At 42.1% G+C, this 23257-nt stretch overlaps 2 protein-coding genes, 1 long non-coding RNA gene and 3 other non-coding genes across 8 annotated transcripts; 5 read left to right on the forward strand and 1 right to left on the reverse strand.

Annotated features, from left to right (window-relative positions):
- The first annotated feature begins 7843 nt into the window (after positions 1–7843).
- LOC144070901 (ubiquitin-conjugating enzyme E2 H-like) lies at positions 7844–14071 on the forward strand. The gene is made up of 7 exons (XM_077595415.1): positions 7844–8168; positions 9389–9465; positions 9534–9608; positions 9686–9725; positions 9952–10004; positions 10424–10552; positions 11927–14071. Exons 1-7 carry the CDS (start codon positions 8116–8118, stop codon positions 12049–12051), a joined length of 552 nt encoding a protein of 183 aa, XP_077451541.1. The 5' UTR covers positions 7844–8115; the 3' UTR covers positions 12052–14071.
- On the reverse strand, positions 10118–23037 carry LOC144070899 (S-adenosylhomocysteine hydrolase-like protein 1). Of its 3 annotated transcripts, none has more exons than XM_077595411.1 (17): positions 22526–23037; positions 20384–20495; positions 19488–19616; positions 19318–19418; positions 19053–19155; positions 18887–18981; positions 17790–17896; positions 17489–17605; positions 17356–17419; positions 16446–16534; positions 16297–16367; positions 16106–16200; positions 15915–16013; positions 15722–15790; positions 15574–15652; positions 15374–15494; positions 10118–15299 (listed from the first exon to the last, which is right to left on the reverse strand). In XM_077595411.1, the coding sequence occupies exons 1-17, from the start codon at positions 22793–22795 to the stop codon at positions 15293–15295; spliced, it is 1728 nt and encodes a 575-aa protein (XP_077451537.1). In that variant the 5' UTR covers positions 22796–23037; the 3' UTR covers positions 10118–15292. The 3 variants fall into 3 exon arrangements, with proteins under 3 accessions (XP_077451537.1, XP_077451539.1, XP_077451538.1); XM_077595413.1 differs by lacking the exon at positions 22526–23037 and adding an exon at positions 21325–21669; XM_077595412.1 differs by lacking the exon at positions 10118–15299 and having other exon boundaries at positions 15370–15494.
- LOC144070904 (uncharacterized) lies at positions 15364–18205 on the forward strand. The gene is made up of 3 exons (XR_013299494.1): positions 15364–15827; positions 15924–16028; positions 17457–18205. It is a non-coding gene; the product is annotated as an uncharacterized LOC144070904 (long non-coding RNA).
- trnal-uag (transfer RNA leucine (anticodon UAG)) lies at positions 17986–18068 on the forward strand. The gene has a single exon. It is a non-coding gene; the product is annotated as a tRNA-Leu (tRNA).
- Positions 18197–18279, forward strand: trnal-uag (transfer RNA leucine (anticodon UAG)). The gene has a single exon. It is a non-coding gene; the product is annotated as a tRNA-Leu (tRNA).
- trnal-uag (transfer RNA leucine (anticodon UAG)) lies at positions 18406–18488 on the forward strand. Its single transcript has one exon. It is a non-coding gene; the product is annotated as a tRNA-Leu (tRNA).
- Positions 23038–23257: the final 220 nt, after the last annotated feature.

Here is a 23257-nt window from a genome sequence, read left to right on the forward strand (position 1 = left end):
ACTACCACTACTACCACTACTACTACTACTACCACTACTACTATTACTACTACCACCACTATGACTACTACTACTATGGGTACTACTACCACTATGACCACCACTACTACTACTACCACTACTACTACCACCACTATTACTACTACTACTATGACTACTACTTCTGCGGCTGCTACTACTACTGCCACCACTATGACTACTACTTCTGCGGCTGCTACTACTACTGCCACCACTATGACTACTACTTCTGCGGCTGCTACTACTACTGCCACCACTATGACTACTACTTCTGCGGCTGCTACTACTACTGCCACCACTATGACTACTACTTCTGCGGCTGCTACTACTACTGCCACCACTATGACTACTACTACTACTACTACTATAGCTCCATCTAGTGTATGTATAACACAGCCCCTACTACTACCCCTATTTCCGATACCAGCTCCACTCAATGGATGTATAACACAATCCTCTACTACTACTACCACCACCACCACCACCAAGACCACCACCACCACTACTACTGAGTCTTATAACCCGATGCGCCTTATAAATGAAACCAATTTTAAGATAGGCTCTTCATTGAAGGTGCGCCTTATAGTGTGGAAAGTAGAGTAAAATGGTGGCTGATTCAAAGGATGTAACGAGTAGGAAGGAGACGCTATGTAGCAAGAAAACAAACACAAGTCAACATAAAATTCACCAGGTATAACAAAGCAATCCCAAATTCTATCCAAATTCCAAGTATTTTTTCATTTATTAGTCGCGGTCTTAAGCCGTCACTGAACTCTCGGTGATAACGTCACCGAGTTGTGCGTATTCTCGGCAATGAGGCTGCATTTATTTAACACTACTCATTTCACATTTACAAAAAGCGAAGCTGGCATCGTAATAACTCAGCGCTTCGCTACCAGCACGGTAACACCCGTGACGCAGCTCTTCTCCATATTGAGGTGCTATAGTTGACTGAATCATGAGTGTGTGTGTAAGTGTGTACGCCTGGCTGAAAAAAAATGCATCGCCAAGCGATGGAGGCCCCATCTTGCATGGAAATCCCAATTCCAATTCAGCGCCGCCATCATAACCACCACAGCGCGTCAGCTAGGGAATCTCGCCGCTAGCCCATTGGCTGGCGTGAGATAAAGATAAAGACTTAATTAAAACGTACAGCCCCATAAAATTCATCCGAGGAACTCGGAAGGCCTCCAGCGCCGAGAGAGAGAGCGACGCTCCAAGTTCCCTTGGGCCAGACAGCCGCTCTCCCACTTATATGAGCACACGGCGGCGAGATCCCGACTTATCTTTGCCTCGCAGCACTCGGCATCTCGCCGCGAGGACAATCACCTCTTCCGGAAGGCGCGACAATCATACGAAAATAACGCATTTAACGGCGACTTCCATCCATCGAGACTCCGTTTTCAGACGTGCGAGTACACCCGAACGGCAACACCTGTTCGTGAACCCACTTTTTTTTTATGGCACCTGACCAGATCTGGACGCTTGCGATTGACCGTAGCATAGCGACCTACTAGCTGTCGTGTTTGATGATGTGTGAAAAAGTGTATGAAATGATTTCACAGTGAATCGAGCATACTGAGGTGTTTTCTTGCCAGGTGTCTTGTTGATGAATATAGAGTATTACTTACATATGCGCTAGACACATATTAGCATTCAAGTCCTATGGCGCTAGATAAATAGAAGGTCAATTGCCACTCGGCTTTTGTTTGCCTTTTTGTCCATTTTTCTTTTATGTCTAGAAGTGTCGACTGTAGTATTTGGGATTTCTTTCTTGCTTTTTGGCAAGCGTTAGAAAAAAATGAAGACTTGTGCTAAAAAGCAGGATTCGGGAAGGGGTTTTATGTAGAGCACATGTGTCAAAGTGGCGGCCTGGGGGCCAAATCTGGCCCGCCGCATCATTTTGTGTGGCCCGGGAAAGTCAATCATGAGTGCCGACTTTCTGTTTTCGGATCAAATTAATTTAATCAATTTTTTCTGTTTTTAATTCAAAAATCATTTTGTAAAATCTAAGAATATATATAAAAAAAGCTAAAACAAACATTGTTTTAGATCTTTAAAAAACTGAATATTCAGGGATTTTAATCCAGTTCTTTCAATCAATTTATAAAAAAAAAACTAAACATTATATCTAAAATGGTCCGGCCCACGTGAAATCGAGTTGACGTTAAAGGTTAGGGCGTCGGGCTGACAGTTCTGGGGTCGAGGGTTCCATCCCAGACGTCTATCCTCACTGTCTTGGGTTTGCCTGCTCTCCCCAGGCTTGCGTGGGTTTTCTCCGGGTACTCCAGTTTCCTCCCACATCCCTAAAACATGCATGCTAGGCTAAATGACCCCTAGTTATGAACATGAATGGTTGTCCGTCACCTTGCTGACCCCGTCTGGTCCACTTTTTAGCTGGGATAGGCTCCGGCACCCCTTTATGCCACTCTTTATGTTCAAAAATGCATTGCTTAAACAGACACAAAATATGCACGATTCACAGTAGCTTCATCCAAACATATATTTTTAGTGATGATGAATCAAATCCAGGACACGCCTCCAGAAAAGCTCAATAGACCAGGGAATTTAACTCCAACCGAATGGGGTCATCCCAATGGAAAATAAATAAAAACACGACAGCACACCGTCCCACGGCAAGATCTCAGTAAACCAGTAGACGTCTCAAGAAAGAGAAGCTTTGAACGAAATTGGATCCGAGGTGTCCAAGACACGCTCCTCATTGCGAGAAGACGTTGGGCTCAATCAATGACGATCCGCCGTGCACAAGCAGGTGTGGGGAGAAGACTCGGGGTTTATAAATAAAGCAAATAAAGGACGGGGGGGGGGCGTCAGTGACCCCCTGAGATGTGGCTTTGGAAGAGCTGGAAAGGCAGACGTTTATCCTGAAGAAACTAATAAAGCACTGTCTGTCAGAGGGGAGGTGAGTCAGCCCCCGAGCAGCATCATTAGAGAGAGTCGGCGCTCTGATGGCGTCTCCGGGGGGAGATGACCTCCACGCAGACAGCCGGGACCACCAGGAAGCACACCCGCAATTTTGGATTGGGGAAGGAAGATGGCTTTGAGCCTTAAGACCGTTTCGCCATGATGTCGCGCCGTCTTCCGATAGGGAAAACCTTGCCCGGTGTTGTTGTGATTGACAAAAGTGGTTAAGTGGTTCAACTGGTGGTGCAAAACCTGGAATAGTTAACCCTAAAAATGTTTGTTTTGAATGAGTATATGGTACATATTTGTGAGAATTTAGGTAATCTGTATCTTTTTTTCATATTTGCAAGTAAACATCTACCTAAAAAACTTTCATTCATTCGTTTTCTGAGCTGCAAGGGTCGCGGGGGGTGCTGGAGCCTATCCCAGCTGACTTTGGGCCAGAGACGGGGTACATTCTAATTTGGTGATCAGCCAAAAGCAGGGCACGAGGAGACGGACAACCATTCAAAAACACACTCAAACGTAGGGGCAATCTTAGAGTGTCCAATCAGCCTACCATGCATGAGGAATCTGCAGTACCCGGAGAAAACCCACGCAGAGAACATGCAAACCCCACACAGCCTGGATTCGAACCCGGAATACCCGGAAAAAAACCCACGTGTAGAACCTGCAAACTCCACACAGCCTGGATTCGAACCTGGAGTACCCGCAGTACCTGGAGAAAACCCACGCACAGAACATGCACACTCCACACAGCCTGGATTAGAACCCGGAGTACCCAGAGAAAACCCACGTGTAGAACATGCAAACTCCACACAGCCTGGATTCGAACCTGTAGTACCCGGAGCACCTGGAGAAAACCCATGCATAGAACATGCAAGCTCCACACAGCCTGGATTCGAACCCAGAGTACCCAGAGAAAACCCACGCATAGAACATGCAAGCTCCACACAGCCTGGATTCGAACCTGAAGTACCCGGAGTACCTGGAGAAAACCCATGCATAGAACATGCAAGCTCCACACAGCCTGGATTCGAACCCGGAGTACCCGGAGAAAACCCACGCATAGAACATGCAAGCTCCACACAGCCTGGATTCGAACCCGGAGTACCCGGAGAAAACCAACGCGGAGAACATGCAAACTCCACACAGCCCGGATTCGAACCCAGGACCACTCACCCGCCGAGCCGCCATCACCTGTAATAGTTAACCCTAAAAAAAGCCTTCTTCGCCCCATTCTTGTTTACATTTGTCTCCAAGCTGCTTTTCCGCGGCAGCACACGCCTTATTAGCCCTTTGCTAGCCCGCACGTCATGGCGGAAGCCTAACGACATCAAGATGTCGCCAACCGATCGCTCACCTTCTCGGCATTTGTCAGCGGGAAAAGACAAATGCAAAGCCGGCGTCATAGACGCTCAAGACGGAGCCCTCCAAAAACCCACTTTGTTACCAGGCAGCAAACGAACCGAGGCGCCCGAGATTCGGATTGGGACGGATATTCTGGCACTGTCGTGTCATTTCCACGGTGCGTCCACCCTGCTAATTGCCGGAGTTGGCCTCGCCGTTCTTTCACAGCTGCGACGCCGCGGCTTCCATTTGGGTGTTACGCATTTCTGCCGTGACCAAGGTTCTGACGCAAAAGCTCGTAGCAATTAGTGTCACCCTTGGCTTTCCCGTGTGTCAAGCCATAGTAACTGCTGAGCTCCATACCGAGCACGTGGACGCAAACGAGTCTGAACAAGCACCGTGCTGCACGGACGCCTGAAACTAATTGACCTGCGCCTGCTAGCGCCTTTTTGCAATGCCTATTAAGCCCAACAATGTTTGAAAATTGAAAGACCCCACGCCAAACTAAAGTTTTTCATGTAAAATGGCCAATGGGGAGGCAGATGGTCAAGCAGAACACGATGCCACGGCGACAATTTCAAAATAAAATAACGGATGCCGTAAATGTATTTACATTTGGGGGGATTTCGTAACTTGGATCTTGTTTTCGTATATTGGAACAGTAATTTGTACAGCAAAGTGTTTTGTGACCTGAAAATTTTGTTTGTATAAAAATTTGTAAGTAGAGGTACCACTGTTACGTGGATATGTAAGGTTAACGTACTTTTTTTTTCTTGTTTCGAAGTGGAATATGAAGTTTTTACGTCCCGCTTTAAAGCATTTCCTGCCATTCAGCATAAACAACAATTTCTTTCCAACATTGATGACGTATCCCTACGCCTGCGAGAAGGCCTGGTGTCACCAAATCGAATTCTGATTGGTTAAAGCAACAGTCTTATCGACGCTTGTTTAATGCAGCAGAGCCTGCAGAACTGATTGTGAAGGCCTTGAGGCAGATTTCTGACCCTGGCAACAAATAATGGCTGAAATGTGATTGGTTAAATGCTTCAATATGAAAACACACATCTGGAAGCAGTGCAACCAGGGGGAAAGCAATGAAAGGAAGCTAACAGACAATTTGGAATTATTTCATAAGTTTTCATGGACAAAATATAATATATGATTCAGATATTTCTTAGGCCAGCAGAGAAGGCCTTGAAGGCCCTGACGGCCCGCCACTGTAATAATATCTGTTTGTGGCAAAGCATGGTACGCTAAACAGCATGATCAACACTCAACACGTGGTACCAGAGCGAAGTACGGACCCCCACACATCAGTGGGTGGTCTCCTAATGTCCATCTCATTTCTTTCTTCCAATACACAAGCAGGCCGTTTTCATAAAACAATCCATCCCATCTTTATTTATGTACAGACGAGCCAATCGTGTGTCAAAATAAATTATCGGTGGTATTAATAGCAGGCGAGGAGAGATGCTATCGCCAAAATGTATGCGGATAGGCGCTGCCCTTTCTGCTTTCCACAGATGCTCACAAGCCGCCTTCCTTTGCCTCTGCCTTTATATCGTGTCGTCATGGTGATGGGTTTTCGTCTTTGTGTCTAATTAAAGAGGGAGCTTTAGATGTATTGACTATCTGAGATCACAGACTAACTCCTCTGCGAAATCTCGCCCCGTGTCGTCATCCAAATCTTTAAATAGACACGTGTGGGTGTATTTATCAACAAATCCGCATTATTCCCTCCAACTTCTGTCCGCCAACTTTGACAAACTGACCTTTGCCATGTCAGTGAACACCTTTTTTTTTTTCAGTTTTTTCCCATCTCTCCCCTTTTCGGATGCGTGAAAACTCCAGGCGCCCCGCCGTGTGTCGGCAATCAAAAATGGTGTTGGAGATTAAAACACATAGTTTCCATAGTTACCAAGGGGAACGGATAGGAAAAGGATGAGGCGCCGCTCTCAAGCGCTTTGTCACGTCATGAAACTTCCAAGGTTCTTTGCACCGTCGGAGCAAAATTATGTAACGTTGAGGAATTTCATCCAGACCCTCGTTGTCAACACCAACTTTTATTTTTTGGTCATAATATGAGATTTGTCCTTTGGAAATCTCCCATTTAACGCCTCCTCTAAAAATCCGCTCTCAAAATGCTATGCAAATGTAAACAGACTCATAATAGGCTCCAAAGTCCAAATAATGGCAGCACGTTAGCAGCCGAGCTGGAAGAAAGACTTCAAAGCGGCATCATTGTCTTTTGTCATCACTTGATTATCTCCAAATCAAGCCAGCCGGCCCTCTCGAAGAAAGGGCTATCAATAGCCGGGTTGATATCACTTTCGGTTACTCCTTACACCTTATTATTCATGACAAATAATTCCCTTGTATTTGTTATTTCCTGCTCATGTTCCAACATCCTTCACATTCATAAGATAAATAATAGGACGGCAGTCAGGCTAATTTTGAGGGCATTCAAAAAGCCATATCTCGACCTTGTTAAGAGGGACAAAGTGTTCTCCGCATAGTATTTTTTTCCTAAGCAAATCAAGCAGAATGAATCCTTAAGGCACTCAAGATGGCAAGTGAGGATGCTTGACTTGTTGGTTAATAAAACTCTGGGTGACCTTGCGGGTTTCACATGCTTTGATGGCTGTATTACTATTATTATTATGTTTGCATGAACTCCTCAAAGGAGCTTTGCATGGCTCATTGGCGTATTTGCTTTATAATTCACTTTGGAAAGCCCACCAGCAAGCTGTTTTGGAGGAGGGGGGAAAAGTGGCGCAACACTACCTTCTTGCGGACATTAAGGCTACTGCACTTTGATACGTGCATGGTCTTGTGATAATGAAACAATCTTGAGTGGTGAACATCTCCCATCCAGGCAGAAATATCAAATAAAAATATGAAATTTATTTATAAATATTTAAAATTGCAACTTTCACTTATTTAGGAGGGTGCGCACATTTATGAAGCCTACGTAATTTTATACTTTTAGATTAAATTGCTCAAACGAATACGGGATGAATAAAGTTATCCAATCCAATCCAATAATGACAATAAAAACATTCAATTCAATTCAATTTTATCTTGAAGGTTAGTGGAGAGCCACATATGGCTCTCGAGCCATAGATTCCCCACCCCTGCCCGAAAAGATTACAGTTAGCGACCCCTAGTGTACAAACTACATTTTTCCTATCTGTAAGCAAAACTACGGTGGCCTAGGAAGCGCAATAGCGTTTGACCAGTTGACACTAAACCCTTCGTGAACTTTGCCCTTTAACAGGCTCGATAGAATAAACGTTTAATCAAACGCCTGATTAAATTTAGATTTCATCATACTAAAATTTGACAGAAAATGGCTGACAATGCAGTGCTGTGACATCAAGCCAATAGCAATACATTAGTTCTATTTAGCCATTTTTTTTACGAAACTACAAACTTTTCATGGTTCGTTGACTTCCTAATCGTCATAAATGATTTTTTAAATTTAATTACGCAGTGAAAATGATACGTTGTGACACGTTTTTTTTTCGTTTTTCCTTTGAATTTCCATATTTGAACTCCTCCCCTCGTCTGGTTGGAGCTCGTCCGAAGACAACTCGTCGAAGCTGCTCGAAATATTACTTGGGGTGTCCGGTGGGGGGCCCAAAAAAAAAAAGAAAAAAAAAGACAAAGTAAACGATGTCACAACTGCTCTTTTGTGTATGGATTCCGTTGGAAGGTTGACGATTTGGGACCACAGCCTTTGTAGCTGTTTCCACCGTTGAAAAAGAAACAGCAACCGCAGTATTTTTTTAGCTGACTTCTCAAAGGAATACACTAACAAAAATGTCGTCTCCAAGTCCTGGCAAGAGGCGAATGGACACCGACGTGGTGAAACTGTATCCTTTATTCTACTGTCATATTAACGATTTATTGGATGAAAATGATTATTTAGCTTGTTCGCCGTTGCTTTGGTTTGATATTGTGGGCTTTAACAATATTAAGGTCTTGGGAAAACTACCCACACGTGTGTGTCAGTGACACTGGTATGAATTATTATATTAACGAAGCTAACATTTTTTAAATTATTTTGACTTTATCCACTTAGTCTTTGTTTTCAGTGGGATAAGTAGTCTGTGTTAGCGTTGCCTTCTTTTTTACTGTACGTTAGCGGCTAACTCGGAATTAGCTTTAGGTTGTTTTTAACATGGAAATAAGAAAAGAAAATAATACACGTCGTCGTCGGACTCTTGTGAATAAAAGCCACTGGACGACACATATTTTAGGGGCCGGGGTTTGAATTTGACGCTGTTTTGAAACGTTTTAATGTTGGTCAAACTTGTTTTTGTCACCGTTTTGATGAAGGCTTGCTAGCTAAAAGAGAACAAACGAGGGCTACGCTAACAAGTATTTTGGCTCAGTAGGTCTCCACCAATCGATATTTTTTTGAGTATTGAAATGTCGTTTTCAAACCTCACTTATATTTGGAATACTAAGCACACATGGTAAGAAGTCATGATTCTACGTGTTGGGGGGTAAACACCAACTTATATTCTGACTTATTATTTAGCTTCATTCAATCACAGTTTTATTGGTGTTTTTTAATAGACGTGTATTTCCGTTTTTTTTCCCGTGGTGAGGTTAAGTAACCCGGAATGGTTTTGTCAGGCAGCGTGAGCTCAATTGTTTTGTTTTTGTCCTGCAGCGAGACGGTGCATTCTGATTGGTTCGCCTGTTACCATCCGGAACATGGCAGAGGGCGGGGCTTCCGACTATTCACAGCTGATCTGAGGAATAACATGTTGAAACAAGCCCCACAAAACTGAAGATGCAGTTTTTTTATTGCCACAACTTCTGATTAGCAGTATATTGACTTGTTGCTGCAAATGAATTCAATTACAATAACACACCCAACATTTAAAATAAAAAAAAGAATAAAAGAAGGTATTAAAAGAAGCTAATAGTCCTGCTCACAATAATTTCAGTACTAAATCATTCGGTGAAAACAGGATCTTTTGAAATGCATTTTGGGTTTTCCCGTCACAAAAAAGTTAGCTTCTGGTTTGACATCCTGTTTAGTGTGTTTCCTGCTCTGTATATTTCCTTAACCAGACATCAGCATTGAGAGCAAGCATGAGGTCACCATTTTGAGTGGTCTCAATGAGTTTGTGGTCAAGTTCCACGGACCGTCCGAAAGTAAGCCATTAAAATTCATTCTTATCAATTTAAGACCACTTTTTGACATCCTGGTTTTGTCGTTGCAGCTCCCTACGAAGGAGGCGTGTGGAAGGTCAGAGTGGATCTTCCCGACAAATACCCCTTTAAGTCCCCATCAATAGGTACGTCAGTGACATCTTTGTTTTTAAGTCTTCCATTCAAGTATGTAATATCCTATTTTCCACATTTCTTTAAACAGGCTTCATGAACAAAATTTTTCATCCCAACATAGATGAAGCGTGAGTCATTTTCTATTGTATGATTATTTTCTCTGATCACTCTTTTAAACATACTTTCATTTTTGTGTAATATTTACATCAATTTCATGTAGGTGATTATAATTCCAATAATGCACACTTTAAGATTTGACCCCGAAACATTAAATTAAGTCATGTGCTACCACTTTGTAGCAGTTTATAAGGGTAACTTGTCAAGTTATTTTGACAGTGTTGCATGTCTTTTCAGGTCAGGGACAGTGTGTTTGGACGTCATCAACCAGATGTGGACGGCACTTTACGGTATGTAACAGGCACGGTAGAATTGTCACTTTGTCTAAAAGTTTAAGATAGATGAACGTGGTCTACGTTATGTAGAAATTAGGCGGTTGAGTATGTTTTGTAAGACAGGTTAATGCAGGTACTACCAGTTTTTATTGGCTTTAATTGAAACTATGACATCAATGGTATCATAATACAAAGCATTTGTGAGCAACAGCATCACCAGCACGCACGCACGCAATTGACGATTATCAGTTGAGCTTCAGGTTTTACTGGGAGAGTCTCAGGTAGAGTAACACTGCCAAACCGGATTTACCGTCTGGAGTGCTTTAGATTAGACAAAATTGAGATGATGATGACAAATTTGAAACGAGACAAATGCTCATCCTTATGACTACGACTAAATCCACTTTTCCTCTCGCCCCGTATGTCACCTCCAGACCTCACCAACATCTTTGAGACCTTCCTACCCCAGCTGCTCTCCTACCCTAACCCTATTGACCCTTTAAACGGGGACGCCGCAGCAATGTTTCTTCACCGCCCAGAGGATTACAAACACAAGATCAAAGGTCCTCCCCTCCCTTATGACACAATCTGATGCAACATTGTTTTGGGGCAGTAGAAAGGAGAACAGACGGAAGAACATGCGTGATACTAAAAAAACGGAATCACCAAAATATATGCTACCGAATACAAGTAGCATTACTGTCTACTCTTTCTTGATGTCTCATAAAAAAATTGGGAATCGTCACAGAAATGTAACAAAAATTACCCAAGTTAACATCAGATGCAGGTTTTTACTACCATGTTTTCTCGCATACACGCCATATTTGTCGCCCCAAAAAATTATATGCACACAAATTAGACTTGACATGCACGAAACTGCAAGGTGACAAAGAGGAAACGCCATAACGCAAGACAATGCGGCAGATACGGTCATTTATTTCAAAATAGAGAAAAGATAAACAGATAAAATGCTAAACAAAATTTATTTGGACATCTATTAATGAAATTCAGGAAAAAATCCATCTTGCATAAAACGTGAAAAAACTCTTACGTGTGCCTGCCATTAATATCTTAGGGCGCCGCCATCTTACCTAAGGGAGCCAAACTAGACTGCGACGGAGACACTTCCTGGTTGTACTGCTCACTTGACTTCCTTTTTGAATTTGTCGACGTGGTGGCAACACTCTAGGAATGTGAAATCCAGCTGATGATTTTTACAGTATTTCAGAAATATTGATTTTTCTTAAGTTTCCCTTCAAAGTAAGTAAGTTGTACTCCCTATTAAAACCATGAATATGGAGGTAAAAATTGTGAATGAGGGGGCATCTTATACGGAGGAAATGGTCCAATTCAACAATTTTAAGGCAAATCAAGGGTACGGCTTATATGCGGAGGTGGCTAATATGCGAGAAAATACGCAATTTAATACTTTAGACCAATGTTCCCTCTAATTTTGGGCAGAAAGACAACCTCCCTGAGCACATTGAGTACTGGTGTGAGCAACATCATCATTCCTCGCTATGGGCACACACCAGTATCACACCTGCCATAAGCAGGTGCATGTCTACTACACATAAATGATTTAGTAATAATAAAATGTAATGATTAATATCTATGAATGGGCGGCCCGGCGGATGAGTGGTTCGCGCGTCGACCTCACAGCTAAAAAAAATGGGGATTTTATTTGGTGCGCTCCATATGATTTGCTGTGCGCAGAGAAGACGAGAGTAGTGCGCAATTGCACCTGCGCGCAGCTTAGAGGGAACATTGCTTTAGACTAGGATGGATGACAGGAATAAAGTATGTGCTGTTAATTTCCGAAAACGATCTAAGAATGACACCGACACTTTACGTATGGAGAAGGCTTAACAATAATACTGTGCATACTTTTTCAACGTAAATTTCCTTCCTAACACCCATTTTTGTGTCTTTGTCAGAATACATCCAAAAGTATGCCACGGAGGAGGCGCTAAAGGAGCAGGAGGAGGGCGGCGGCAACTCCTCCGACGAGAGCTCCATGTCGGACTTTTCTGAGGATGAGGCACAGGACATGGAGTTGTAGTTCTTATTTAATCCAGACGTATTTTTTACAGCGAGATTTTTATGACTACCTGTGGCACGCCCCGTTTCGGCTTTTAGCGTCGGGAGTCCAATCGGAGGAAGCGGCGGATTTACATTTTTTTGGTCTTTCCTCTAACGTTCTATTTGGAACTTCAGGACCTTCAGGCACAGTTTAGGAGTCCGACGGAAAAGCCACAGGAGGAGCGTGGAATGTAAACCTGACGATCAGCAGGAATCTCAGATGATTCCCGTTTTCCCGACGTCTCGCTCCTCTCCGTTTTAGGGAAGTCGTCGTCGTCGTTTTCTTGAGTGTCTTTTGTGTATCGGTGTGGCATGATGCAGAGTTAAGAAGTGTCGGGTTTGTTGGGGAGATGAACGGACGACAGTCTGGCAAGCCAATTTGCTCTCGTGGGAATTTTAGTGGATTTTGGGTGGAAAAATGCCGCGCAAAAGTGACATTTTTTTTAGTAGTTCTTGAACACGTTTTGTAAATTAAAAAGTGTCTATATTGAATATAAAAATGTCTAGTCTGGTACACCTTATAAAGCCAATAGTCCAATGTAAAAATCAAGCAGGTTGGTTAGAAAATAGCTAGCTAGCATTTATCAGATGAGCTATCTCCTTAGCAAGCTAGCTCGTAGATAACAAGTGTGTAATACCAAAGCTAACATATTTCCTTTTAAAAGTTTCAACAGAACCATTTTTATTGCTTTTGTTAACAAAATCATGAACAGTAATCATCCGTATAATAAATTCCAGGATAGATAGCTAGCAATTATCAGATGAGCTATCTGCTTAGCAAGCTAGCTCGTAGATAACAAGTGTGTAATTCCAAAGCTAACATATTTCCTTTTAAAAGTTTAAACTGAACAATTTTTTATTGCTTTTGTTAACAAAATCATGAACAATAAATTCCAGGATATCTAGCTAGTAATTAACAGATGAGCTATCCGCTTAGCAAGCTAGTTCGTTGATAACGAGTGCGTAATTCCAAACCTAACATTTCCTTTTAAAAGTAAACAGAACATTTTTTTTGGTTGCTTTTGTTAACAAAATCATGAACAGCAACCATCCGTAAAATAAATTCCAGGAGTCATAATCAGTTTATATACATTTCAGGAGTAATATTCACTTTGTATTCGATGTAGCATGATGCTCATGTTGAAGTAGGATCATTTAAGCAGGGCAGAATCATTTTCAATAATTGTTGAGTATACAATTTTCAGTAAAATTCTTGTGAGAACAAGTTGGCCATGCCGTTCTGTACATCCTTGTTTGATTGTTGCCTACTACACTAGTTGTTTGACTTGCGTAGGGATAGCTTTTTCTTTTCTCACAGGAGGTGAATTCTAAGGTGGATTTTAACCTAACACGTGTTTGGGCTCCTGTGAAGATGAGTAAGACATGACTGTTTTAATTCAATATGCAAAATGTTAAATGTTACTTAATAGTCTAACTGAAGTGCTCTTTTTTCCCTTCTTATACTGTTCGACATTCCAATAATCCATTTGGGTTCTTCATTTCTTAGAATTTATTGCAGCAGGACCAAATCATGAATAAAAGTTTATTTTTTTTCATTTTCATTTTCATGAAACTGTATCCAATCAAACTGAATTATAGTCCTTGGAGACTAAAGTATTCAAATCCAAACTTGATTAAAATCCAAAAGCTAGATACAAAGACAACAGAGTGAAGAGTTGTTGACAGTGCTGCCAAATGTGATTAAAAATGAGTTTTAAAAAAATCACCCTAATTTTTTTGTCTTCCTCTGCCTTAGGCGAGTGCATTCTGTGGCAGACAAATGCCCCCAAAATACTAAATAATCGCTAAACTTTGTGCAAAAATCTTGCTACATTATCTGGGCATTAAACTCTCAACCTTTTTTTTTTTACCTATGGTTTGGAATTTCATTTAAGATCATTTGTTCACGATTATATATATATATATATTCCTTAAAGAACTTTTATGTGCTTCCCTGTAACTTGAAGAAAATAAACAAAAATGCAATGTCTTTTTCTAAATCTTGATTTGTGAACATGTTTTTTGCAATTCTGGTGTGTAGTTTGGTGGTAAGTATATAAAACTAATTAACGCTTAGGTGAAGATGTCTTTTTATTGTTTTTTTTCTTCTATTTAATGCAGTTTTGTTTCTCTGCTAGCTAGCTAAAAAGCTAACTTTTCCCTTAGCAATCTTGCTGGTTAAAAGTTTAATGTGTTTCGCACACTTTGGGAGCCTTTATAAACAAAATATATAGTGACATTTTTAAAGCATATGGATGTCTAGTATTGAGAGAAAGCGGTCTCTTGTTTGTACACTAGACGGCGCCATTGTTTTACAGAACATTCCTCCCAATCAATACGTATGACACAATAATAAACAAAACTTCAAACCATTACCTATATCTAATTGGGCAAATAAAATGTGGACTTTTTAGATTATTTTTAGCTCTACGTTGGCCCCAACATCTAAAAATCCCCTTAGTCATATTGTTAATGTCTCTACATAAATTCTACTCTTCAAATTCACGTACTGCAGGTTAATGACATCTTTAAATTGACGCATGTTAAATGCTGTGTTTACAGTCGCCGGTTGCCATTACCAAGATGGCCGCTAGTTATAAATAACGCCGAAGAAGGGGGAAAAAACAGTGTAATTTATATTCTGGTAAGTGCTGTTGTGTGTCTTCTTTAGCAGTAGTTTGGATGGGTCTATACCATCAAAATGTATAAATGCTACGCGGTAATAACAGCCAGAATTTGATTGTTATGAACACTTAATATCGACACGAGCACATATAAAGTTGTTAGCTATGTTAGAAGGCGTCAAAACCGGATAAAGTCGGCTAGTTAACTTGTGTCTTTTGCTAGCATCGGTAATTAGCGCATGACGAAGCTAATTTTCGGCTGTGGTACAATAGCACAAACTGACTTAATGAGTATCATGCTTGATACTGAATTTAACAAACCTTGAAAAACAACATTGTGGCTTTAAGTCTAACAATTTAGAATAGCTAATTAATTTATTGTTAGCCCTTTCTGGGCTGTCATTATTTGCTACGGAGCAATAAAAACTTTGTAGCAGGCCGCAAGTGGCCCGCGGTTTGGACACCCTTGGTTTACAGTCTATTTAGTTTCTCATTCTAAAAAAAATCATTATACCAGATAATTGCGTATAGTTACACTTGCAACTGAGTTTTCAGAGTATCAACAGATCAAGCAGACAGTGTTCAGGGTCCATGCAGTCAATACCTGTCGGGAGGGGGAATCACTTTAAATGTGAAAAGTCTTAAAAGTATATATAATTTGTGTGTGTATCATGTCACCTGTAATAGTTAGGTTTAAAGGGTCCATGCTTACTGATACCCAAGTACTTGCTCTGTTCATCAGTTAGCTCAGTGAGGTGAGCATCAAAGCCGGGGAGGTGAAGACTCGCGACATATTCGTCTGTCAACATAAATATTCAAATAGCAATTTAAGGGAGTTTTGACTCCACCATTATATCAAGTGTGGTCAAAGGACTCGCCCATCTTTTTAGGCAGAAGGTAGACATCTTGTTTGTAACGTCCCTCCGGGGCGGTATACAGCTCGATGAGGGCCAGAGCCTAATTAATTGAGCGGACAAATCGGTCTTTCCGGATTTAACAAGAAATATGTGCTTGCAGGTGATCTACCTGAGTGGTGGCGGTGATGGAGAGGACGAATGGGGGCACAGTGGAGCAGCTCAAGTTCAATAAACGACCCTGAGAGCACCACAAAAGCAAATGGTCATTAAAAAATGTGAGTGTTCCTATTGGAGGGCTTAAAACAGTTTATATGAACTGAGCAATACAAAATATGTCAAATTAAGTAATAATGTGATATAACCTCTGCCAGCAGTATGATCTTCCTTCCATCCGGCCATACGATGTGGTCCACCTGGGGCCGAACGCGCACCCATCGCAGCTCTGCTGTGCGCAAGCTTACCTGGGAGAACACAAGGTAATTTCTATTTCTACATTCGCACCTTCATGGCTGACCGTTTCTGCGTTCAGTCCAATTTTACTCATGAATCATACCAAATCTATCTCGGTGTTGGAATGTCCCATGTTGCAGACGATACAGCCGTTCTTCATCCGTTCTAGATGTTCCCTGCCAACCACGTTTTTATTACCTATGCAGGGAATTTTCACGTTCATGAAAGTTTTTGACTGGGAGGGATGGCAGCCATTGCGAGTTCATTATTGACAAAAATAGGCGGTCTATGTACCTGTGCAGGTAATGACCATGTCAACTTGTCGGAGCACCTCGCTCAGTTGGATCACTCTCAACCCGTCCATGCTGTAAAAAAAAGAAATCAATCAATTTCATAGAGGATAATATTTCCAACTAAACATTTTTGTTCATAATTCATCATACCATGCCTGGATAGCACAGATGGGGTCCACCTCCGTCACGTATACTAATGCACCCAACGCTTTGAGGGCGGCGCAGCAACCTTTGCCAACCTGTGAAGTATTGGTTTATTTTAATGTTTTTGATGTCGCTAGCAGGCTAGTACAGTGGTACCTCTACATACGAGCAGCTCTACCTACGAGATGCTCGAGATACGAAGAAAATTTCAAGCAAATAATTTGCTCTAAGTACGAGAAAAAATTCGAGATGCGAGGAAGACAGGTGGCCATGACATGAGAGGCTGTTTATCATTGTAGCGCACTGTCTTTTTTGCCGCATCTCTTCCGTGGATAACAGATATCTACGAGCATTGAACGATTTATTCACACGAGTTTCTCCTACACATGGAGCAGAAAACACACAACGCGCATGCGCGGGCAAAAAGAGGGCTTTCTGGGTAATGGAGTATACTCGTGCACACAACTCCGATAGGCAATGGCACCCTTTCTCAGAATAAAACGTCATTACCCACAATCAATATGTGGTTAGGCTGTTATTCCTTCCTTAGCCTGTTAGCTCCCACGATCGCTCATTCAAGACTACTTCTCGTTGGCAAGTGGTCGTGCGTTATCCTATTGTGAGGACATTTGTGTGCATCATTTTCGGAATATTGTGAAGGGAATACAACAGCAAACAGCCCATCGATAGCGAACGTGAGGATGGAGGCGTGGCAAACAGCTAACCCGGCCAGAACGAAGGTTAAAAAAATTAAAACATAATTGGAATTCAGTTTTGTGTAAAGTTACATTAAAGGTATGTTTGAGTGTGTCTGTATATATTAATCCAAGTTCACCACTGTATTACCATTCCAAACTAGCCGTAATCCAAATTCACTCGATTGGATGATGACTGACCCTCGCACGTGTTTACTGACCTCACCGTAGCCGCACACCAACACCTGCTTGCCAGCAAACATCATGTCTGTGGTTCTCCTCAACCTGATTGTAACAGTCACTTGTGAAAATGTGTTTATAGGTGTACGTGTGTTCTACAAGATGGCCGCTCACCCATCCAATATGGACTCCTTGCAACAGTAAAGGTTGTCAAATTTCTGCTTGGTGATGGAATCGTTGATGTTCATGGCGGGAACACACAACTTGCCTGCTTTGAAGAGCTGGTACAAGCTGATGCAAACAGATAAGTATTTTAGAGGGAGGGCTCCAGATCTCACTCACTTTGTTTTCATTCATTTTGGTGATGATATGAACTGAAATGGCTACTATTTTTTTTAAGCAAAAGAAACTTGAGGATTATAGAGGAGGGTTCAATTGCTAGTAGTTCAGAAATAGGAAGGAGACTTGAACAAACCGATAGACTCCCGTGACGCTTTCTTCCACGATGCCACGTATGTTTTTGAGCAGGTTTGGGTACTTCTCGTAGATCCAGTGGGTCAGGTCGCCACCGTCATCAAGAATCTTCAAATGGTTTTAGATGACAAAAAGTTGATTAAGTTTGAAACATTGGCTACTTTGCCAACATTGTGGGTTTAAAGGCATTAGTGTGAGTCAGGATGGCCGAGCGGTCTAAGGCGCTGCGCTTAGGTCGCAGTCTCCACTGGAGGCGTGGGTTCGAATCCCACTTCTGACAGGCTGTTTTAGATCACAAGAAGGTGATCTGCTCTGAAACTTTCACTACTTTACCACATTTGTACACTCCTCAAAACTCATTAATTTAGCTGCACTTAGCTTAAAGTTAGCTTGGAGCTACTCATGTGAGTCAGGATGGCCGAGTGGTCTAAGGCGCTGTGTTTAGGCCGCAGTCTCCACTGGAGGCGTGGGTTCGAATCCCACTTCTGACAGGCTGTTTTAGATCACAAGAAGGTGATCTGCTCTGAAACTCACTACTTTGCCACATTTGTACTCTCCTCAAAACTCATTAATTTAGCTGCAGTTAGCTTAAAGTTAGCTTGGAGCCATTCATGTGAGTCAGGATGGCCGAGTGGTCTAAGGCGCTGCGTTTAGGCCGCAGTCTTCGCTGGAGGCGTGGGTTCGAATCCCACTTCTGACAGGCTGTTTTAGATCACAAGAAGGTGATCTGCTCTGAAACTCTCACTACTTTACCACATTTGTACTCTCCTCAAAACTCATTAATTTAGCTGCACTTAGCTTAAAGTTAGCTTAAAGCTGCTCATGTGAGTCAGAATGGCCGAGCGGTCTAAGGCGCTGCATTCAGGTCGCAGTCTCCACTCGAGGCGTAGTTTTGAATCTATTTTCTGACTGGCTGTTTTAAATGACAAATAGGTGATCTACTCTGAAACATTGGCTTTTTTACAAATGTTTATAGATGACGAAATTGTGATCTAGTTTGAAATGTTGGCTACTTGACCATCATTTTTTTCTGCTCAAAACGCACATGTTTAACTGAAGTTATCTTAAATTTGCTCCTTCAAATCTCAGCTAACGTACCACATTGGGTTGCCATGTATTAGCTCCGACACAGCGGTCGATGCACCACCAAAAGTCGTCCTCCGATTCCCCTTTCCATGCAAACACAGGCGTACCTGAGCGGACCGAGAAAGATGCATTCACGAGCGTAAACAAAAGACAAAAAGCGGCAGGTACGGTGGGGCACCTTGCTCGGCCAGTGCCGCGGCGACGGCGTTCTGGGTGGAGAAGATGTTGCAGGCGGCCCACCGGCATTGAGCCCCCAACACCGAAAGTGTCTCAATTAGAACCTGGAACGCAAACACGTATAGTTTAGCTTAACTCCAATCAATTTTGACGAATAAACATCTAAATAGATTGGACGTCTCGTGCTGTCGAAGGCACTGAAAGATGACCATTCACCACCAGTCCACTGAGTTGCAATGAAAATAAGGTTGGCTTTGGGCGCTTACCGCCGTCTGCGCCGTGACGTGCGTGCAGCCGATTACTTTGGCGCCGGCGAGAGGTTTCTCCGATCCCGCTTTCTTTCTCAGGACCATCAAGGCCGGCATCTCTGAGCGCAGACCACCAGTGTGGTGATTCGTCACATGCTAAACACGTTTGTTAGGATGGTTATCCTCACCTTGCTCTGCGATGCAGATTTCTCGGCGTCCAAAATGAGCTTGTTTGATGTTTTTGATACAAAAATCAGAGGCGCCGTTTGATGACTTGTGGACTTTGTTCCTAGGAGAGGTTTCATCCCCGGAGCCCGCTAAACAACAACAGGGAGTAATGCTAACTTCATGTGGTGTTGTTATTATGGTAAATAGTGCTTATCAGTTTAAAAACTTCACCGGAAAGGCCCCTCGAGGCATAATTTTACTAGAGAATTGCCTTCTTTTTTTTTTACATTTTAGGGTTCATTTTTTCCAAAGCCCATGAAGACAACTTAACCCTAGAATAGTAACCCTTTATTTCGGGGGTTACCTTTCACGCTTCTGAAATAGAGGGTTACCATGGTTACCTTGGGGGAAAAATGGGTACCCTTCATTACACCGTCTTGCTTAGGACCCATTTTTTTCCCCGGTAACCATGGTAACCCTCTATTTCAGAAGCCTGAAAGGTAATCCCTGAAATAGAGGGTTACCATTCTAGGGTTAAGGTCAGCATACGGTATGTTTGCTCTAATAGACTACCATATTTGGTTTGAAATCGAATAATCAATATTTGATTAGAGTAGTTTTGACCAAAAAAAAAAGAAAGACCAAGAGCTAGCAATAGTTAGCTCGAAAGCGAGATAGATCAACAACCCAGTACTTCACTTAAATGTCCTCAGAATCATGTCAGAAAATGAAAACAAAATTACATTTTGCCGTAAAATCTCACTCTCTTTTACCATTTCATAGTTACTCCATCTAAAACAATGCATCAGGGAACACAATGCTTTCAAGCAATAGGACTGGACCGCCACCTGCATACTCAGTCCCACCCCTATTATTTATCTATTTAGCTCGTTTAGATAGATGTGAGTCGGCCTACCTGAAGTATTGCTGTCGGTGGACGACTGCGAGATGGAGCGAGACAGCGAACGTGGATCCGCCTTCATAGGACGCTTATTGAATTCTTGTTTCTGCTCCGTCAGCTGTATTTTCTGTGGGACCAAAAACATCACTGCTTTCTGAATCATTAACTCATTTGCTACTCAATATCTGAAATAATTTTATACATTGTCATCTTATATTTAAAAATGACCTTTATCATAGAGTAATCTATTTATTTAGGGCTTAAACTATGAATATTCATGATTTCATGCTTCATTGTAGCAGCTTATGCCTAAATTGAAATTGGATTTCTATACATTTCAGAGATTCTTCTGGAAACCACAAGAGGGAGCCAGTCTCCAAAAAAGGTAAATTCGTTTTTCCAAATATACAGTTCTTGCAACAGAGCATACGTTTGACCATATCCTCGTTTTTAAAATGTTGGCTTTCACATAAAAGATGTAAAATATCTTCGTTTACAGTAGCAATTTTATAAGAGTTTATTCATGTTCAATAATCAAACTACCCAATGATGTCAAATGACCTTTGCTTGCCACGGAAACGCTTGTGTGTTCGAAATGAACCGGATTATAATCTGCAGAGTCAAGGTCATAAAAGGTCAAAAAGTATGTCTTGTCCTAACTGAATGAATGCAATCATGCAATGTTGTGATAAAATTTGTCCTATTCACGTGCCGCCAGTGTGGCTTTTCTCGGTAATGATTACGCAGGAATCCAGATGCGTGAATGCAGCTTTTTTTTTCTTTCTATTTCCCGATTGGGGGCACTTAAATCCATGAGTTTAATGTTTAACACGCATTGTAAGCGAATTTGACCACATTTCATTCTGTACTTTGAATTCAAGGCACAAAATGCTAAACTGAAAATGAATGGTTGCTTGTAAATTGAGAGCAACCAAAAAAAAAAAAGCAAACGCTACCTTGATGTGGATGGACTGGACTGCATCCCGGTCCTTGGTTTTGCTACTATTCACTAAACTGTAGACTTTCTTCATGCTTCCTCGAAGCGAGCTGTGTGTTCGTATGTCCCGTGAAGCGTGATGTGCAAGTTCACACAGCCAGCGGACACGCCTCATAAAAGTACAGGCTGCACCCAAAGGAGTCTTTGTGTGGGAAATAATAGAGCCCAGGTGGAGACTTAATCACAGCTCGCCATTATCGGCTGCCATTGATGGCAATGTACGTCCAATTCACTTCATTTACTGCAACCGAAGACGTCAAATCCGTTTGAATTGGGATGAAATTAGAAATACCTATTTCATCTAAGCATAAACCCTGAAGAAATATACAATTTAAAGTTATTTATTGTAGTAGTACTTGGACAGGATGAGTAAAAAAATGGAGGACGAGAAGCTCTATTGGGTTTAAGTCTGGAGACTTTCAAATTGATTGCCTCAAATTAAAGGGAATTTAGGTTATCCCTTTTGTTGTTTCAATGCAATGTGGTTTAAAGATAATGTATCTTAACTCAAGGTGAATATGAACATTTGCCTATTAAATCCTTGGTGACGGTGATAGATGCCCAGTATATTTTGACTAAAAAGGATCATTTAACACGAGTGGCTTTTTGTCCAGTTGCAAGTAGAACCTTCGTCACCCTGGTAACAAATGAGCCCACCAATATATGAAATTGCATTGGAGAGAGTAGGCCAAGTATACTTTGATACCTAATTTTAGGGACACGCCAATTTTCACAATAGGTCACCCCATAGTGCCGTGGTTCTTCCGGCTGACTCTAGTGCAAGCTGTCTGGGCTCAATTCCCACTTGGCGGCAATGTGAGTGGTTGTTTATTTCTCTCTGTCCCCTTCAACTAACTGGTGACCAGTCTAGGGTCTGATCTACCTTTTGCCCGAAGACAGTCGGGCTTGGCTCTAGCAACCCGGGAATCTGGGAGCTAGTACGGAGTGACCTGTTTTTACAAGTGTCTTGCTCCCTGGTCAAACATTGATTAAAACCCAAACACATTGAAACCAAAAAAATCATTGACAGCTTAATTGAATGCAGACTCACATACATTTTGAATAGCTCCCGTGCTACGTCTCATCCAAAACGCTAATCGAATCCAGAGGTAGTTTTACTCACTACTTTTCATTCATATGAGTTCATCCACTTCGCTCACCATGTCAGTCTTGAGCGCCTCACCAACGACCTCCGCCATCCCGGCCGCCCCTCCTTCTCTGGCCCACCGGCTCTCGGCCGCCTTCAGCATCCGAAGCAGGTCGGGGCCACTCTTGCCGGTCTGTTCCTCCGCATTGCTTTTGCATCCGTCCTTTTCATCCTCTGGCACGAGCAGGGCGTCCTCGGACTGCTTTCCTTCAGCCATGAGACGCCGCTTTGCAGCTCGGTTCTCGCTCAAGTGGACGTAACAGCACTTGAGTGCCAGAAACATAAGGGCTGTTTTGACTGGAAACAGCAGTATTTGTCCGGATGCTAAGTAGCGGCTAATTAGCGTGTTTACATGCTAAACATAGAATTTCTGACATTGTTACGTTGTGTCCTTTCAGTCCTTTATCAGAAAACCTTTTTGTTTGTTTGTTACTTTTCATAAAGATACCGCAATTTTCTATATTTCTACATGTACGCTTTGCCACACGGAGATGTGGCTTCTTTTGAGCGCACTATTGCGGGTTGCTAACGTTCTGACGAGAGAAACAGCGTTCAGTTCACTGGCATTCAACTTCAGTATGTTTTGTTGTCAACATCGCAAAGGCTAATGAGCAAAAGCACAGACGCAGCAGCCATGTTTACATTAAACTTGCGTTGTTGCCTTTAGCATAGCGGAGTAGCAATTAGCTATCAAAAACCAATGGGCTTCAACCTTGCGTCAATTGACCAAATATTCTTTCACATC

The sequence above is a fragment of the Stigmatopora argus genome, chromosome 3, assembly GCF_051989625.1.
Source record: "Stigmatopora argus isolate UIUO_Sarg chromosome 3, RoL_Sarg_1.0, whole genome shotgun sequence".
NCBI classification, from domain to species: Eukaryota; Metazoa; Chordata; class Actinopteri; order Syngnathiformes; family Syngnathidae; genus Stigmatopora; species Stigmatopora argus.

Excerpts from the sequence above, each read along its gene's own strand:
- LOC144070901 (XM_077595415.1), top strand. The coding sequence starts at position 8,116 with ATGTCGTCTCCAAGTCCTGGCAAGAGGCGAATGGACACCGACGTGGTG. Across the intron at positions 8,169-9,388 it reads GACACCGACGTGGTGAAACT|CATTGAGAGCAAGCATGAGG; the intron begins GTATCCTTTATT and ends ACCAGACATCAG. Across the intron at positions 9,466-9,533 it reads GTTCCACGGACCGTCCGAAA|CTCCCTACGAAGGAGGCGTG; the intron begins GTAAGCCATTAA and ends TTGTCGTTGCAG.
- LOC144070899 (XM_077595411.1), bottom strand. The coding sequence starts at position 22,795 with ATGTTTCTGGCACTCAAGTGCTGTTACGTCCACTTGAGCGAGAACCGA. Across the intron at positions 19,617-20,383 it reads CACCGACAGCAATACTTCAG|CGGGCTCCGGGGATGAAACC; the intron begins GTAGGCCGACTC and ends GTTGTTGTTTAG. Across the intron at positions 17,420-17,488 it reads AAGGAGTCCATATTGGATGG|GTTGAGGAGAACCACAGACA; the intron begins GTGAGCGGCCAT and ends TGTTACAATCAG.